Source organism: Dryobates pubescens, chromosome Z, assembly GCF_014839835.1.
Source record: "Dryobates pubescens isolate bDryPub1 chromosome Z, bDryPub1.pri, whole genome shotgun sequence".
Classification (NCBI taxonomy): Eukaryota; Metazoa; Chordata; class Aves; order Piciformes; family Picidae; genus Dryobates; species Dryobates pubescens.
In genome coordinates, this window is record NC_071657.1 from 110,964,886 (window position 1) to 110,983,682 (window position 18,797).

The 18,797-nt window shown below is 35.8% G+C and overlaps 1 protein-coding gene across 1 annotated transcript in view; it reads right to left on the reverse strand.

Annotated features, from left to right (window-relative positions):
- Nucleotides 1-18,797, reverse strand: part of SEMA3E (semaphorin 3E) — a 115,932-nt gene that overhangs the window by 12,559 nt on the left and 84,576 nt on the right. Inside the window, exons 6-12 of the mRNA XM_009899978.2 lie at nucleotides 13,654-13,773; nucleotides 11,558-11,700; nucleotides 8,999-9,113; nucleotides 8,602-8,671; nucleotides 7,159-7,303; nucleotides 2,521-2,743; nucleotides 377-468 (exon numbers count right to left, since the gene is read on the reverse strand). Coding sequence (XP_009898280.1) covers nucleotides 377-468; nucleotides 2,521-2,743; nucleotides 7,159-7,303; nucleotides 8,602-8,671; nucleotides 8,999-9,113; nucleotides 11,558-11,700; nucleotides 13,654-13,773 — 908 coding nt within the window. The remainder of the gene's footprint in view (nucleotides 1-376; nucleotides 469-2,520; nucleotides 2,744-7,158; nucleotides 7,304-8,601; nucleotides 8,672-8,998; nucleotides 9,114-11,557; nucleotides 11,701-13,653; nucleotides 13,774-18,797) is intronic.

The window sequence follows — 18,797 nt, forward strand, 5'->3', positions numbered from 1 at the left end:
TTAACAGTCACTGTTCCTGAGGACTGTTTGGGGCTTTTTATCTGAACCTCATTTAATCTTCCAAGATTATACTAGGCACATTTTTATGCATGCAGTTATACTCTTTTAAATACATAATTGGATAGGAAGGAAAAATAAGTAAAATGCAGTGAGTTTATAATTAAAAGACACACTACAACCTCCAAGAATGTAAATGGAAAGACAGTAGTCCTGGTTTTCTGCAATATGTTTCAGAATTCCTGTCATAAAATAACTGTATAAGCAGAATTTTTTTTTAACACAGTAATTATATATTTAATTGTCCTAAGATTTTTTTAGACAGTATAATTGTGTCAAAAATTCAAGGCTTGTGTACTTCATATAGGTCACAGTTCACCTTGAATACTTGCAGCTCTTCAAGAATCACCTCTTCCATTGATTCTGTCTCTTGGTTGTAAATGGTAATAACTTTCAGCACAATTCCATTGTCTAGGAATACATTTGAAAATAAAAAAAGAAATCAACAAAACTAAAGATTATAATAGGTTAAATCATTTATACAGCCTTCAAATACATTAAATTACTTTTTCAAACTGAAAACAGATTGAAATTGATTAATACAGGTAGTTGCATTTTGCTCTTATTGATGAGAGTTCTTAGAAAATAAACACGTATGACGATCTGTTCCTGGCAAATAAGGATCAGTTGAGACATCCCTGAGATCTATGATTAATTGACTTTATTTTTCACACACTGGATCATAACCTCTCATTGAGCTGCAAAAGGATCAGTGAGGGTGAGCTTATTTCACAAAAAGAAATTAGAATAGGCAGGAGCTAAATCTATTAAGGCAGGAGAGTGTGAAGTAGCTTTAATTATATGATCCAAGTATTTAAAAGGTGGGAAACTGGGGGGGAATGGGGTAGAAACCAAACTATTCTTAATTGCTATCTGCAGCTCTGTACCTCCAGCCAAGAGTACATACGCTTTCAGTGGCTCATTTTCTGAAGTTCTTGCCCTCCTTTAGGGAATCATTGAACTGTTGTTGAGCTGAAGGTGTAAGTCAAAGGAAGATGAACCAAAAATAAATGCTGCACTTTCAAAAAGTCTAGGACACATTGGAGTTTAGATTTATCAGCCTCTCTGTCACTACAACTGCTGCAGGAAATTAAACATGCAAATAGCATATGGTCTTCCACTACTTCAGCTTTGTCTTGTTGACTATTATTAGAATAGTCTTGCTTTCCTTAATCTGCAAATCTGTCATCAACAGCAGCAAATATCACTTCCTTTCTTCTGTTACTTTCATTCACCTTTGATTTACAAGGGAAATATTTAGCAGGCAAGCACTGGGAAAAATGTTCAGCAAAAGATCAAAGGGGAAACGCAAAGACAAACTGTTAGACTGGGGTCATACACCACTCCTCAAATAGAATCTATAACCAAAAACATCCATTTTGTGATGTAACAGTAAAAAGAAATTGCATTATTAGCTCTGATTTTAATAAATAAATAACCTCTTCAAATCCTGCTGACAGACATTTGAAAGTTAGCCTGGATGTTCCATCTTCGTCTTTGATGAACCTTTCTAACCTGCACTGCTATGCTTAGGAAACTTCCTCTCAGCACTAAGACCCTGTTTATTTATGCTGCACAGCAGGTTTTGGAGTAGGATGAAAAAATAAACTTAACCCTTTCTACCATTATGTTACCTAGAGTAGCAGTTTTTTGATGGGAGCCTTGTCAAATCAGAGATTGAAGTGTTTATTCATGGATTTCTAAAGCCCAGATTCCTGTGCTGGAATTTCTTTTTGTTAGACAAGGATTAGACATCTTGAGAAAACTAAGCACCTGTTGGGTGCTAGTAAAGCATAGCTTTGTAAATACACTTAATTCCCCTTGGATTCAACTTTGCTGAACACAGGACTTGTGTAAAAGAATATTTGATAAAATATCTCAATCACTAACTCGTGTAGAAAGTATGAACAGTCAAGGCACCATTATTAAATCTGGTGCACAGAAAATCAGTGACACATGGCACAAGGTTTTATAGACCACCCAAAGTCTAATATTGAGACTATACTGAGGCCATTTAAAAGCTTAGAAAACAGCATTAACATAAATAATCCTTTGCTCTTCTACAAATATGTTTCTTTTGAACACCCAACACTGAAATGTGTTTATCAGAAGAATTTCATTAACAAAAAATAATTCAATGTAACTGCTTTCCTAGACAAAATGGTCAAAATTAGTTGTAATATCATTTCCATTGTTAAATTGATAAGATGCAAATCTATGAAGCTTCAAAGTTTTTACAGACAGATTAGATGTGACTAAAGTCTTGTCTGGTTCTAAGCTTTTCTTTTATTTTCTTAAGTTTTCTTATTAATCTTGCTTTTTTTTTTTTTTGTCTCTATACAACTTAATTTCATTCATCTTGTAGGTTAAAAAAAAAACCAAACACAAACAACAATAACCCTCCTCCCCCCCCCCCGAAAAATCCTATTAACTCCATTGTCTTCCTTGCTTTCTTTAGTTTACCTGTACCAATGAATAAGACATCATATTGCCCATCTTCAGCTTCCACTCTGTCCACTGCTATTTGCTTAAGATTATATTTTCCATCTGTTTTAACTAGTATTGGTCTCTTATGAACAGGCTTGATGGGCTGGTACATCAGTGGATGACTCCTAGCAAAATGGACCGCTTCATCAGGGTAGTCTTTTGTGGTAATGTATAGACCACCATTCACCTTGCTGGCACACTGCAACAACACACAAAAAAATTATCATAAAGCTTTGACAACTAAATTGTCAAAGACAGGCCTAATTTTCACATATAGTGAAGAGTCTAGAGAAAACCTGGCACAAAAATAAGTGTAGAAGACCAGAGGGGATACCGGGACAACAAGCTCTGTGTTTTATGCATATGTGTGGATTATTAACCTTGAGAAGTTGAGAAAGGAAATACTGAACAGAAGTTTGGTGTTGTCATGTTTAGAAAGAGAGAGGTCCTTCTTCTCTGACATACTAAGAGCAGAATAAATAGAGATTTTGCCCAAAAAACTATGTTTATGTCTTCCTCAAATTCATATTGAAGATGCAATTAAAATGTCCAGTGATAAGAGTTAGGAGAAAGGGGTTTCCTTATCAAAAAACTATGTTTATGTTTCCCCAACTTCATATTGAAGATGTAATCAAAAATGTCCAGTGGTAAGAGTTAGGAGAAAGGGGTTTCCTATTCCAGCAGAGACACAACCATGTGAAGTTGGCAGAATACTAACGCTTGAAATCAATCTCTACTCTATTACTTTTGACTGCAAAATGTATTACCGTAAGAAATTAAGCACACTTTAAAATTATGCCAGCAGCAACAGTAATTCTTGCTCTCAGGCATTCTAACAGTATTACATTTGATCCTCATTCCCAACTCATGATGACAGTATTATATATCACTGTTTAGCTTGAAATGTCAATGTTTGTATTGTTAAATCTACTGTTTTGCAAAGCAAATAGACTTTATGGCAATGATTGATTAAAAGAGGCTTACTCCTTTGGTCAAATGTACAGTTAGGAATAATTTAATGCATTAAAAAGAGAAGTTAACGTTAAGATGCCTTGTGAAGGATATAGTGTTCCATACTGAACATAGATTCTACATTTCCAATTTGCTTCATGATGTCTAATTGAAACCATTTATGATCAAGCTAGAAATATCTCAGTAACCATTTACATTCTCCAAACATTCATAAGACAGTGTGGTTTTAGAAGCATTTCAAGCAAAGCCACAGTAGCAGCATTTCTCTATTTCAATTGGATTTTTCAATCAATAAACTGAAATAAAATATTCTTTATGTTTACTGGAAACAGCAATTTTAAACTTGTGGTCAACTGTAATTGGCAACAACAAACTCTTGCACTTGTCAAGTGGAGCAATGTTTACTTCCACATTTTGGACTTAGCTACAGGGAAGTATTTGTTCAGTGTTGACTTTAAAGTAATTGTCTAATCAACCTAGTGATGGAATTTCTCTGGCTGTTTGCAATAAAGGGACACAGCTGGAGCATGAGGCTAAGGCTCTGCTTTCCATACACTGAGCAGCATATCAAGTGAATAGGCATTCCCAGGTAAAGATCTAACCCTGGAAAAAAGTAATAAAAAAATAATAATTCAGAACATATTTAAATAAAATCAAATAGTCTAGAAAGGAAACAGTAGATGTAGCCATCTCTGAAATCTATCAGCACCATTTTTGAAGTAACTGATGTCATTCACAGAAGCCTCACAGTCTAAATGCACTAAAAGAATCAGCAAATCAGGAGCAGAGATTATGGCAGAAGCAGTGCTTCAAACAGAATCAGAGCAGTGAATTTCAGAGTCTGCCAGAACCCATGTGACCCTTAACTGTGTTTTTTATTTTTTATTTTGCTTTATACTCTACTTCAATTCTTTATAAAGTCCGTTTTTACTCTCAATAGCTATGATTAGAGTGCTGACTCTCAGAGACACCCAATAGGTTATTTTTGGCCTCTTGTCGCTGTCACTTCTATAATGGGAAAGGTAGCCCACTACCTTTCAGCTTACCAATATCCTGACCTGCTCTTTGAAACCTAAATCTGTGGTCTATAGCTCAAAACATGCTTTCCCTTCATGCTACTGCAAAAGAATTGAAAAATACATCTAAACTGTGCTGTAAATGAACATCCAAAAATGAGTCAAGTAATCCTTTCTTAGCAGGCACAGCCAACTGCTTCAGTCTCTAATGTGCTCTGTGATACAAGAAAGACAAACATGATTACATTGATGAACACCCAGGAAAAACCTCATCCCTCAGTTAACATGTTCCACAACATAAGGAAAATCACTTAAGCTCTTATTTTATAACTGTCTGAACTTCTGTGTCTTGCCTGTTGGGGAAGCTATAATCCAGTCTGATTCAAATGTGACCATTCAGAGGCAAGGAAGAGAAGCATTGAAAAAAAGCAGAACTTAGGGCAGCCTTTCCATAAATCATTGTCAGCTTTGCTAAAGTGCTGGCTCAGTGTTCTCCCCTTTTTGCCAAAAAAATACCATTTAATCTTCAGTGCTAGGAGATATGAATGTAATGATTGTAGTCATTAATACTGAGTTCATCTATGTGTTTAATGCTAGTCCAAATAACACACATGAGGTGTCCTACTGCCTAGAAAAAGAGATTAATACCATTTAAGAAACTTGAAATGTATCATCTTTGTAAAATGCATAACTATTCTACAATCCATGCATGGTACTCTCTCCTTATTTGGTAAAACTGTAAAACTTGTAAATGTACTATACAAAATGTCAAATGCAAAATTCACTTGAATTGAACCACTTTGCTCAAAATGTGGTAACTTAGTTGTCTGATTGTTTAATCCCAACTCAATTTCAATGACTTTGATCTACATCAAACAAACAAGGAAATATTTGGTATTGATGTCAGCACTGCTACAGTGGTAGTTCAATGGCCAACATGGGCAAAACCTAGATAATATCTTTTTTGGATCATCCACTTCTGTATTTTGACTTATATCTGTAACCCAAAGAGAAGCAAGGGAAATCATAAATTTAAAATGATAGGGGACATGTATTTGAAATCATACCACAGGGAGAAAAGCTAAACTTGTATGGACTAGATTAGCTAACAGGCTTTTCTACTTCTCATTCCTGTGATTCAGTGATAAATGAATCATATGGAATGATTATTTCTGCAAATGATTACCTTTAGTATAAAAGAGAATATTGATTGAGTCAGCAAAGATAAAACACTGAAAGTAATGAGCCAGCTGCCATTTGCTCCACTGTTAAGCTCAGGAGAGGGAGACCAGTCAGAAGACAAAGTGGTAAGTGTGAAAATAGCGGTGGGGGGACTTAGCCAGACAGCTATTAGAAACGTCTGCATTGTATAGAGTCAAAAATCTGCACAGTGCTGGCATGATAAGGGGTAGACCTTCAGTAAGTGTAAACAAAAGCAGCTTTGCAACAGATTACAATTGCCATGGGTGGATAAAAAATTGTATTCTGAAAAGATGCAAGGAGAAGTAAGCATGCTTCTCTGAATTAGCCTGGCATTGCCTGCTGTGGGGCTCCTCCTGACTTGTGACAAAAAGGGAAAGGTGATGGAAGACCTGGTTGTGCCCTGGTTGTGTATTGTTGATGGGCAGCTGCAATGCAAAGGGCATCCTCAAGTTGCACTAATAGGCAGTGGTGTGGGCCTACTCTTCTCACCCCCTAAGGTGGGATGTGAGAGTTCCAGGCTAAGATAGTACAGGAACAGAAACATCAGAAATATCAGAAAACCAGAGTGACACAGGAAAAGGGTTTGAAATGAGGATTATATGCATGGCCTTTGAAAAATCAACATAAAAGTTAGGAATCCATTGTAGAAATTAATTGCTTGCCTTAAAGTCATGCACTTGTGATTTCCACCAGAATTTCTATTTACCAGATGAAAAATCCAAGCGCCAGGTAGGGACAATTCTCTACATGGCAGCACATGTATGGTTTCAGAGTATGCTACAGTGGTTTCCAGATTAATTGCATTTTCAAAACAGGTCTTGTTTCTTTTCTTCATTTAATACTTATGTAAAAGAAGATAAAATTTAAAGAAATGTGAAAATTAAAGAAAAACATGAGTGATTTTTCTGAGTTTGGGTCTTTGAAATATTTTAATATTTCTGTATTCTCTGTAAAGGGTACAGAAAACCAATATTAGTAAGTTTAGGGAGAAAAGCCTTCCAGCACCTGAAGGGGGCCTACAGAAAGGCTGCAGAGGGACTGTTTCAAAAGGTTTGGGGCAATGGTTTGAAATTAGAGAAGAATAGATTTAGATTGGATGTTTAGAATAAGTTCTTTACTGTGAGGGTGGTGAAAGACTGGAACAGGTTGCCCAGGGAAGTAGTTGAGACCCCATTTCTGGAGATATTGAGGGTGAGGCTCAACAAGGCTCTGAGCAAACTAACCTCATGGAGAATGTCCTTGGTCAGTGCAGGGAGGTTGGACTAGATTACCCTTGGAGGTCCCTTCCAAATCAAAACATTCCATGATTTTGTGAAATGTATCCTGGACTGTGAAGTCAGGAAGATTAGTATATGAGCAGTAGCCTGCTTTTCTTGCTGGATTTATTTACATAGCAAAGGAATGAAAAACAGACTGCACTTACCGAACCAGGTCTAGGATAAGGTACTTTTCCTTCATATAGAGCCCAGTGGTATTCTGGTCCTTCTTTGTGTGCATATGGTCCATTGAAAGCTGCTCGGATACTTGCCATGTGGTAAACACATATAGCATATCCTCTAAATATATTGCTATGAAGTAAAATTCAAATATATTATTAAAGAAATATGTGACATTCTGTATGTATAATACTGATATTGTTTTAGTTAAAATAAGCCACTTTTTAACAATATTCAGGGAGATAAAAATACTTATTGTTTGCTATATGCTTTTCTTATAACTGTTGTGTCCAGTGTTCTTTAGAAAGTCTTTAATATGTTTATATTCATAACATTTCTCTGAGGACGCTCCATGTTGTTACTTCAAAAAATGAAGACGACAAACACAGGCTCTAAATTGCTTATTTATGAACACAGATGAAGAGCAGTAAACTGAACTTAGGACTGATATGTCTTTGGTTAATTACTTAAGCAGTTAACCTTTTTATTCTCTTTTTCCTGTTGTTGTTACTTTGGAATTATGTGAATTATCCAGTTCTGACTGAAATGACAAGTGTTTTGTATTTAATGAGGCTGATGATTGGTGTCAGTTACATCACCAAGATCTAACTCCTACGTAGATCAGTCCACATAGAAGTTTCCTTTTAAATTTTAAATTTTATTAAATTTATGTATTAGTTCCAGAGAATAAATTAATTATTTTTTTAAAAGAACATCAGTGTATTAGTTCCAGAGAATAAATTAATTATTTTTTTAAAAGAACATCAGTGCTCTCTATGAAGTTAACTCTGAAAGCTTCAGATCATTTTAATTTGCCTACCTTTCTATACTGGCATAGGGAACCAGTAGGAAATTCTAGGTGACTGGAGGATGAGATCTACCTTGCTTTATTCCAAGCAAATAAATCAAGAGAGAGAAATAATGCCAAAATCACAGTTGCTCCTAAACTAACAGCTGGATATTCAAGAAACAAGTGCTGTGTGTTTACTCTTGAACTAGGCTGCAGTGGATAAGGAGCAACAGCAACATCACAGCTGGTGTTTTATGCTTCACTAAGAAGTTGACAGGTATTTAATTTGCTATCTACTTAAACTCGAATTACAATAGATCTCTTAGAGCTATACAGGTGGCTCTGATGGGCCACTCATAAGCATGCAGAAGTGTGATTTACTTTGATACTAGGAAATTTTCAAGCAGAGAAACATTTAATTAATTTATGATCCAGATAGCTTGGATCACTGACAGACTTCAAAACCCTGAGTGTCATGGAAGAACTTTTACATTAACAAGGAAGTCCACTGTGAATAGAACAGGGTTTAAACTGTTTACTATGTATTTGCTAAGGCATGTTTATCGTGTAGCTTCTATCTTTTTCAACAGGCTGTTCAAACATTCCTCTGTGGCTGCTGTTATTTCTTCTAGTTGTTTACCTTGTAGTGTTGAAGAGGCCAAATATAACTGGATTTTTGTTATCACGAGTTTGCAGCAAAAATATATCCTCTGTAAAATACAAATGGCATGTTATTGGTAGTGAACAGTTTTTCTCAGCCTACAAAGAGAAATTTTAATGCTTGTTAAAAATGCAATCCTATTTTACTTATATTTGCTTTTGGGCAGATTTTGAAAGAAAATTTTAAACCAGACACAATACACAAAGTCCTAATTGATGATAGTCAACTCCATACATATTCATATATGCTGGAAACAACACTGACAACCACTCCCTGTTAATTAATACAAGTGCAATGTTTGACAGCAGGATGTATTATCATGGAACTATATGTTTTGTATGGTGATTTTAAGTTTGTTGCAGTCTAGGTTATTTACCTAATTCATCAAAATATGTATCAATTCCATTCCTCCCGGGCACAGAGCAAACTAGCCTGGTTTTGAGGAAAGTGCTCCATTTATTCACGAGCATCCGCTGGCCTCCCATATCATTCTGTGTAAAAAAAGCAAACACTGATGGTAATTTGAAGGAGTAAGTTCAGAAGCACAAACATCTCTGCTGAAGTAGCCACTCACTGTATCTCTTAATGTCAAAACTATGCATTCCCAAACCACATCTCTATTACTGGTATGATTTCTTTAGAGTCAGTTTTCAAGTATCATTACACTGATCAAGTCGAGGTCTCACTAAGAGCTGTGGGTTTGTAAGAACTTGTTAATTCTGTGTTGCACCCATGGAAAGTTTTAAGTATGCTGAGGGGGCTGGGATTGTTCAGCCTAGAGAAGAGAACACTCTGGGGAACCTTAGAGCTGCCTTTCAGTACCTGAAGGGAGCCTATAGGGAAGCTAGAGAGGGACTTTTCATGAGGGTGTCTAGAGACAGGACAAAGAGGAACCATTTTAAGCTGAGGGTTTTAGACTGGATCTTAAGAAGTTCTTCAGTATGAGGTGGTGAGACAGTGGAATTGGTTGCCTAGAGTGGTTGTGAATGTTCCTTCCCTACAGGTGTTTAAGGCCAGGCTGGATGAAGCCTTGAGCAACCTGATCTAATTGAAAACCATCCCTGCCCATGGCAGGGATGTTGGAGAAGATAGTCTCTGAGGTCACTTCTAACCTAGGCCATTCTGTCTTTCTGTGATATCATTCTAACAATTTCTCAGCAGCTTTAAATAATTTCTGCTTTGCTATATCTGTCTCATCTCTTTCTTGCTGCTGGTACTGTTGGACTGTCAAGAAAAGAGGGCATTTAGTACTACTTAGTAATCAGATTCTGTAACCTTTGGGTAGTGTCTTCAGAGCTGTGACCTTATGTTCAGATAGTGTAACTAGCTGTTGAAGGTTCTGCTCTAGGTTTGCAAACTCCCCCTCACAACTTCATTCTAAACTACTAGAATTAATTGATTTCTCCAACTTCACTCTGAGATCTTACAAAACCAGATATCTCTTTTCCTCAGAAAAACAGAAAGACAAAATGCCTCTCTTCTGCAAAAGCTTTTATGGCTCAGGTGAAAATGTAAAAAGCCAGTTCTTGACTCACCAGCTAGCTACTTTTTGTATTCATTAAATTAAATTTGAATTATAGTATATGGCTGTGAACTTAATGTTCAGATGATAAAGGACTTGGAGCTTTGGAAAAGTGCAGAAGAAAAGTCTGTGGGATTTTGGTTTAAACCATGGCTAGAGAGAAGACATCCAGTTGGATTTATTTCAGACTATTGGGGATTATTAAAATAATCTACCAGAACATAAGCCAAAGAATTCTACTTCAGATGCTGAAGCAGACTTGAGTTCAGAAAGCCAACTTAGGCAACAATGTCTTAGGCTGCAATGTGGTACTTAGCATACTTCAGATGTTTTAAGTTATATGTGAGTACTCCTTAAGAAATTTTAGTAGTATGCTGGTAAGCATATATGACATATACTACACGTTGAGATGACAGAAGATTTTTAACTTGCCTTCTACTCTTTGCCCAAGAGTTTTAGGAATGTATCCCTTACATTTAGGGGCTGGAACATACATTTTTCAGAAAAAAATATCAGATGCTAAGAAATAAACTTCTTATTCCTTCCTTTAATCAAGCAGATGTAGTCCCAGTGGGAGATCTCCACTCATCAGCTTTATTGCAGTTCAATTAACAGAAAAGGAATGCACTCAAACTTCGTCAGTTTTTCAGAGGGGACCAATTATGGCCAGCTTAATCTGGAGGTTTGTAAATTAACAATGCTCCTCTCCAGCAACTGCCTGAGATCTCTTGCTTGTGTGTGGGTCCAGGGATCCAAAGAGAGATGGGATCACACACTGGCCCCTTGGTTTAAGTGGAAAATCCATAATTATGCAGAGCAGTGTAGGGAAGTAAGGTCCTCATGACTTTTCTGCTCCTTCTGGTAAACCTTATTCCTGGCTGTGATAATAATCTTCTGGGCAATTTAATCCCTTGTTCTAGTTTACTATCCACATATTTTTCCTTAATTGCTATAAATTCATGTTAGCTGTGAGAGCTGCAAGAAACCCTGGATCTAAAGGCAACACTAAGGGTGGTGGAACCTTGATATGATTTGGATGGTGAGAGAGTCCTGTGAGCAACTGTTATTACTCTTACCACATATCAACAAAAAGATATAGGGAGTTGAATAACAATATTTCTGAACTTTGCCCTCCTCTTGCAGCAAAATTCAACTGCAAGCCCAGAATTTGGATTGCTTTTAAATTTTCTAATGCTAAAGGCTATTTTCATTCAGTCCCATAGTTTGTTCTCACATAGATTCATAGAATGGCTTAGTTTGGAAGGGACTGCATCTACTCCAACCTCCCTGCCATAGGAGGCACACAGCTAGACTTGGCCTTAAACCCCCCCAGGGAAGAGGTGTCTATAACCTCATGCATTGACAGATGCCATATTTGTCTGGGAGAGAAGAGAATCAGAAAAAGGATCTTACCGCACATACACGTCCCACTCTGGTATATATGGCATGAGTGCTTGTCTCAGCCTCTAATGCTTTCTCAGTAAAGAAGAAATATACTTTGTTATCATCGTGGTCTTCATTGTCAGGAATCATGTAAGAGCCAACAAATTTTGGTTCTTTAAAGGAAAACAAAAATTAATTGAAGTATATTAAAATGTTCTCTTATTATTTTTAACCCTTAAAATTATCTGATAGAAAAAAAAAATATTGAAGAATCAGGGATCTGTCAGTCAAGGAGCTACTAAAAGGGAATACACTGGGAGAAAGTGGATTATTTTTTTCTTTGTATCTATAGAACATGTGGAGTACATTAACATCAAAATATTTTTACAGCTCCAAGTCGCACATCAATATTCCTTTGTATGTGTTGAAGAAAAAGACCTCCTTTCAATCCTGTTCTCTGAGTTTTATATATTTTAATTCCAATTAGGCTAAAACTGGGCAGTAGTATTTGGATAATCATTGTAGATCTCATATGAACCAGGTGTAGAAATGTCAACTTTAGACAAAGAAGCTTTTAGATCAAGAAAAAACTCTGGTAGTTCAGCTAATAGATGTTAGATGAAAATATATATCTTTGTAGATGGAATATGCCTTGTGTATCTTTGTCATTAAATAAAAAACCTTCCAAAGTTTTCCTGATTTGACATGTTCCTGCAAAGCTGAAATCTAAGTTCAGATTCAGTGCATGCCTGTGTCCCTTTTAACCTCATACTAAGCAAAGCTGATTTAATCTCAGTGAATTGCAGCAAAGTTTGTACAAGTTCTTTAAATGAGGATGTAATTCAGTTATGATTTCTTAAGAAGCAGTGGATAATGGAAATATTTTCTAACTTTCTGTTCTCTGTGAGAACAGTCATTGCATTTTAAGACACTGATACAGCACTTGATAACGTTCAAAATTGTTTTTTATATACACCTAAAACATGCAAATTTGAATTTCAAGTATAAACAAAATTAAAATCAAAGTTGGAGGCCATAATTGAGAGAATTCAGTATTTAAAATAATGAAATCTTCTGGAAATTAGAGAAGAGAAACTTTACTTGCATACTGTCAACATTTACCTAATAGTTTGTGCCAATACATGGTTCAGCAGAGTTGTTAAATATTAATTTTTTTTTTTTAACAAAAAATATTTAATTCAAGTTTTAGGTCAAATTTGGGTAGGAAGAAGAATGCAGCAGAACTGTTTTCTCTGGTTTGATTTGAGAGAAAACTGCCTTGAAATTTCAGGAAAAAACTTCTATGTTCTTTCACTGAAAAGATGATGCTCACCATATGAATCAACATAAAAGACTTTCCTTGCCAAATATTAAGAGTAATTATGTCATTGTTATGACAAGCAATTGCAATACTTCTGGAGCAAAGCAAAACAAGCTTCCGATTCTCCAAGCAAAATAAGATTCTGGTTCTCCATTTCACAGAAATTGCCATTCTGAAATTCAATTGCATTTCATGTTGAAGAGCATGGAACTAGTTCTACACTTCCCATCATATTTTTTTCCTCAATATTTTTCTCGAGGAATATTTTAATTTTCTTATTAAAAGCAAGCAAACAAACCAACCTTCTTGGACTTCTGATTTCATTTATGATCACTATATGTTTATTATTTTGCATTACTCTGTGACATCTCTTTACTACAGAACTTGTCAAAGATAGAATTGTTTTACTGCAGCATAAAGACAAGATGATTTCATCTAGGGGGAAAAAAAATAAAGCACTGCATTCTAATTAGACGCTACCAGTAATTAAATTGATAATTAAAATATAATGACATATAATGAAATAGTATAGAATATTCAGAGTATAACTGAAAAGTAGTCTTTTAAGTGAAGAATTAAGGATTTGTAAGTTTCCCGTGTATGATCCAACATGTAATCAAATTAAAGATTTCAATTTGTTCATCATGGCAGGGGGCTTATGAAGAATTCAATGGTAAAAAGACAGTTTAATCCCATTATCTCCAAATGGATCTACATATCCACGAACAAAATCTTTTAAATTGTTTTAAACAGGAATTGTCTAGTCATCCAAAACATCTCAAGCTCCTCCTTCTCCTTCCCATACCTTTCAACAGGCGCTCACTATCAGGTTCAGTTCGGAGATGGACCATGCGATTCATGGTGCGAAACAGAGCAGCATCTCTTCCCCAGTAGTCGCTATAGAGACCAGTAAAAAGTTCACCACCTGCAGACCATGGATGAAAAAAAAATAAAAAGACCAAAACTATTTGGTCAATCTCTACTTATACGATAGGAAGTGCATTAGACAAATAGCTCATTAAAATTTGCTAAAATTCAGGTAAGAGGGCAAGTCAGTAAGTTACATATAGTCTAAGGAGCATAGGGACATTGTTCCGACCACCACTGTAACATTTACAGTTAGAACAGCATGAGGGCAAGAATTTAAATTTTATTCAAGGACTTGGCCTCATTTTCAAATCTCCCTTAATAATTTCTTGTTATATTCATACAGAAAACATGAAGACAGCAAATTAACATCTAACCATATATACCACAATAACATCTGCCACATCTGAACATAGACACCTATGCTTAAAGATCTCACCATCATTCAGACGGTGAATGGCCCTAGAGATACTTACTCTTTGTTGTCACCTAAGTTTTCAGCAGTTCAAAGACTCTGACCAGTTGTATGCTTCTGAGCAATTCCAGATGTGCCCATGTCTTGCCAATGAGAAGCAACAAATTGTTTGGCCCCATAACTGGAAAGGACATGTTGGTTTTATGAGTCATAATCACAGGAGCCGGAAAATGGAATGAAAATGGAGCAGCAGGCTTCAGAGGCTGCAGTGCTACAGAAAAGAATAACGATATCTGCAGCAAACCACTGATTTAGGCTACACTTCATGGCAAGAACAAAAGGGTAAACCATACCTGAATCCACAGACTGGACATCAAACAGGGGAGTGTTTTCTGAACATAGTTATCAGATTTGGCTCTAAACAAAACATGGCTGAATAATAGTACAATTCATGAAGCACGTGCTAAAAACAGTGGAGGCCTAGATGCAGTTAAATCCCTTGCTGAACAGATAAGAAGCAGTACCTGCTACCTTAGAAGTTATTTCTATAAACAAGCACATGTTTTAGGCTGAGGAGATATTACTGCCAGCCAACTGGAGCTGTTCCACTTTATCTGAAATTACTACAGGTTTGGTATATTTGCTGGTTGAGGCACTTGGAAGTTCAGTGGGCAAAGAGTCTACTTTACTCTTGTCCAGCACTAACTTGTGTTCATATCCTTAAAAATATTCATCAGAGTAGGGACAGGACCTGAAATCTCATCTATCCTGCACAACTGGTGTGAATATTTCCTGATTTTTTGAGGGGAGCAGAAATTGGGTCCCCATTTTCAAAGGTTTTAGGTGACATTCACAAATTAAGCAACCATAGGGAGAAAAAATACAGTTATTGCAACTAAGTGCTGAAAATCTGCACCTAGTTGGGTATGACTGGATTATACATGTATTTAAAAAATCTCTATCTGACCTATCTAAAATTGTGATATTGTACATATTTTACTTTTGTGGAATATCAGCAATAATTCTACATTTTATTTATGTGTGGGTGAAATTCCCCTTAACTAACCAAGCATTGGGAACATATATTTCATATCCTTGTGGATTTACAAATTTTTTAGTTCTAGTTTAAGAAGCACATGCTATTGTCACTAGGTGGCATTCTTATGTCAGAAAATAGCACTGGAGAAATTAAACTGCACAAGAAGAGTGAAATTAATTTCCAGTTCATGGTTAATCTGAGTGGAGGCTCCAGTGAGATGGCTTCCTAACCCTTAATAAAAGTAAACATAACTGATCAATTCAAATAACATTTTCTGGCATTTATAAAGGTTATAGCAAAAGCAAGTATTTTGTTTGTTGGTCTCCCTCAACATGTGAATCTTATTTATCTGAGAGAGATATATTAATTGAATTGTACCATGTCTGAATAACAATTCTGAAAAGTGTATAGTTTTGCAGTCGGGGCTGGTTCAGAAACCTCTGATTGTGCAGAGCTGAGTAAAGTTTTGCCTTAGGTTTCGCCATATAAAGAACTCATATTGTCTTGCAAAATACATATAATGTAGTATAAAATATTGGACAATAAAATGAAAATTGAGTGTAAATTGCAGCAGTAAAGTTATCCAAAACTAATTGAGAGCTTAATTTTTCAAACAACACAGAGCTCCTTAAACAACAGTTTGCCAGTGTTTCAACAATGTTCTAGGCAATCTTCACAATTCAAATTAAGTCTTTCTATTAGTAATAAATTTACATGTAAGAATTCTATTGGAAAAACATCTCAGACTGGATTTATCTATTTATTTTTTAAAATTAAGATGATGTGTAAAACAAAAAGCAATGCTTACATCCTTTCAACACTGAAGTGACTCTTGGAAATATATCAGTGCAGGGCAAATGAATCATTACATAATACTGGTGATCAAGACTGGTATTTACAAGTCCAGATGTTCAGAAGTTTAGATATGAAGATTATTCAACATAGGTATGAAATGCTAGTATACTTCTCCCCAGGACAGAAAATGGAAATTTCTGTCCTGAATACAGAAATCTAATTTTGACCCTGAACTGTTTCTAGTCTAAACATAAGACAAGTATCAAGTGTGAGCAGACAGGCCACCTAGCCTGAGGGAAATTATGAGACAATACCAAAGAATGTGACTGTCAGAGAAGTCGGCCCAGGAATATTCAACACAGTTCTGAGATCTTTGTCACTTTTGACATTAAGAGGTTCTTCTCTTTCCCTCTACAAATGTCTTTTGCATATCCTTTAAATCTATGTTATAAATTTTGAATGCTGCTAGGTTTTTACAAGTACTGACAAATTCTAGATTTAGAGACAACCTGAGACTGAAGTTTGAAAAGTCCTGGCAAGATTTTTATTCTTTTCTTCTCCATTGAAAAACTACTACCATAAATCAACTCACCCTGTCTTGGCTGCTGAGCTTTATGCTACTGCAAATCACAGAGATGAACCAGTATCTGCTAGTAAAAATCAACTGAACAACTTCACACACCTTCATCATTCCTCCTTTCTCCCAGGCTAGCCTCAGCTTCAACTGTTTTTGACAAATTAATTGCTAAAATATAACTTGATTAAATCTGCTAGAATTTGAACAGGAACTTTTTTCTTTTATTACTTTAGCAAATGAACAAATAAAGTCCCATGGACCTCAAGTGTTGACTCATATACTTATTAGCTGGCATACTTTTTCAAGCTAATAAGTACATCAAAGTTCAATTTGAACCACTAAAATTTTTTTATAAGAGCAAGTTATTAACAAAACTAAATATAAACTTTTTCCTCTAAATCCAAAGATTTCTAGATGACAACTCTTAAAGAGATTTAATTCAAAATCTTGTGATTTAATTAAAAAAACAAAACACAATATAGGCAAGGTTTTTTATAAATAGGCTGCTTCCACCTTGGAAGTATGTTACACTTAATTTGTTATTGGCATATTTTTGTACCTGCTTTGAACTGGAAAGTCATAAACACATGAGCTTTAATTCATCAATAGTGCTTTTTCTGTTAAATCTTCATTATATCACTTTGTACTAAGTGGCCTAACTCTGTTATAAATAAAGGAGTAGAATGTAATGAATAGAAGATAAGCGGCACTTTTCACATCTTTCTTTGACTGTCACCTACTTATTACTCACATGACAACTAAAATCAGAATACCAATTTACATCTTTAGCAAGTGATACTTTTCACAGTAGGAAAAACCTAAAAGAGTCCAAAGAATGGCTTAGTTGATAAACTTCCTCTGTATATTTGTACTTTCTGTCACTCAAATATTCAGTCTTCCATTTTGAGAGAAAAATTATTTAGAATAGAATAGAATAGAGTAGAGTAGAGTAGAATAGAATAGAATAGAATAGAATAGAATAGACCAGGTTGGAAGAGACCTTCAAGATCATCACGTCCAACCCATCAACCAATCCAATCCACCTAAACAAATAAGCCATGGCACCAAGCACCCTATCAAGTCTCCTCCTGAACACCTCCAATTACAGTGATTCCAACACCTCCCTGGGCAGCCCATTCCAATGGGCAATCGCTCCCTCTGTATAGAACTTCTTCCTAACATCCAACCTAAACCTCCCCTGGTGCAGCCTGAGACTGTGTCCTCTTGTTCTGGTGCTGGCTGCCTGGGAGAAGAGACCAACCTCCGCCTGTCTACAACCTCCCTTCAGGTAGTTGTAGAGAGCAATAAGGTCACCCCTGAGTCTCCTCTTCTCCAGGCTAAGCAACCCCAGCTCCCTCAGTCTCTCCTCATAGGGCTTTAGTTGGTTCATTGTCTAGAGTAAATGATGCAAATGCATGAAGCTGTTTTAAAATGGTAAAACCTGAAAATATTATTGGAATGGATACCATGGCAAGAAAAATATATTCAAATGTAGTTTAGCTTTTTTCCCATGCTTGTTATTGATATATTGCAGGTTACAAAACATAGCCATAAAAAAATTTCTCAGCTTTCAAGGGCTAGTGTGATGGAGCTGAGTTAATCAGTGTGCATGATCTGATATTAAAAACGATTTTGGCTATTGAAAGCAGATGGGATAATTCGTTAGAAATATGCATCCAGAAAGATTTTCTTTATTTCTTAATCACTCTAGCTAAGTCTGGTTCTAATTAGTGATGGTGCAAATGATCTTTCAAGATCAAGATTTTAAATGCTTTTAATCTTTTATCGGAGGTAAGTAAAGGTTCCTTGTTCGTCTAAGCCTCACTGTTAATCAATAGCCATGCTGGTGCAGGCTGTTGTATTAATGTGAGTTGAAGAGGCAGAAGCATATCGAAAATACAAAAGCACAAATAAAATAATAAACTTTTGGAAGAATTTTGTTACACTTTTAGAATACCATTCTATGTTCACTTGAAATTATAGAATTCATAATGGGGGCCTAGAAAAAAACAACTCTAAGCAATTTCCTAGGTCATATTAGTTTTCACAAGATTACAGGATGTTAGAGGTTGGAAGGACCTCCAAAGAACATGAGTACAAACTCCCTGCCAGAGAGGGACCTCAAAATCTAGCACAGGTCACACAGGAACACATCCAGATGGGTCTTGAAAGTTTTTCATGACTTTTGGGTCTTGGTGTTTTATCTGTGAATTGACAAAAATACATTCTTTCTCTTGCTAATCTTGCCACATTACT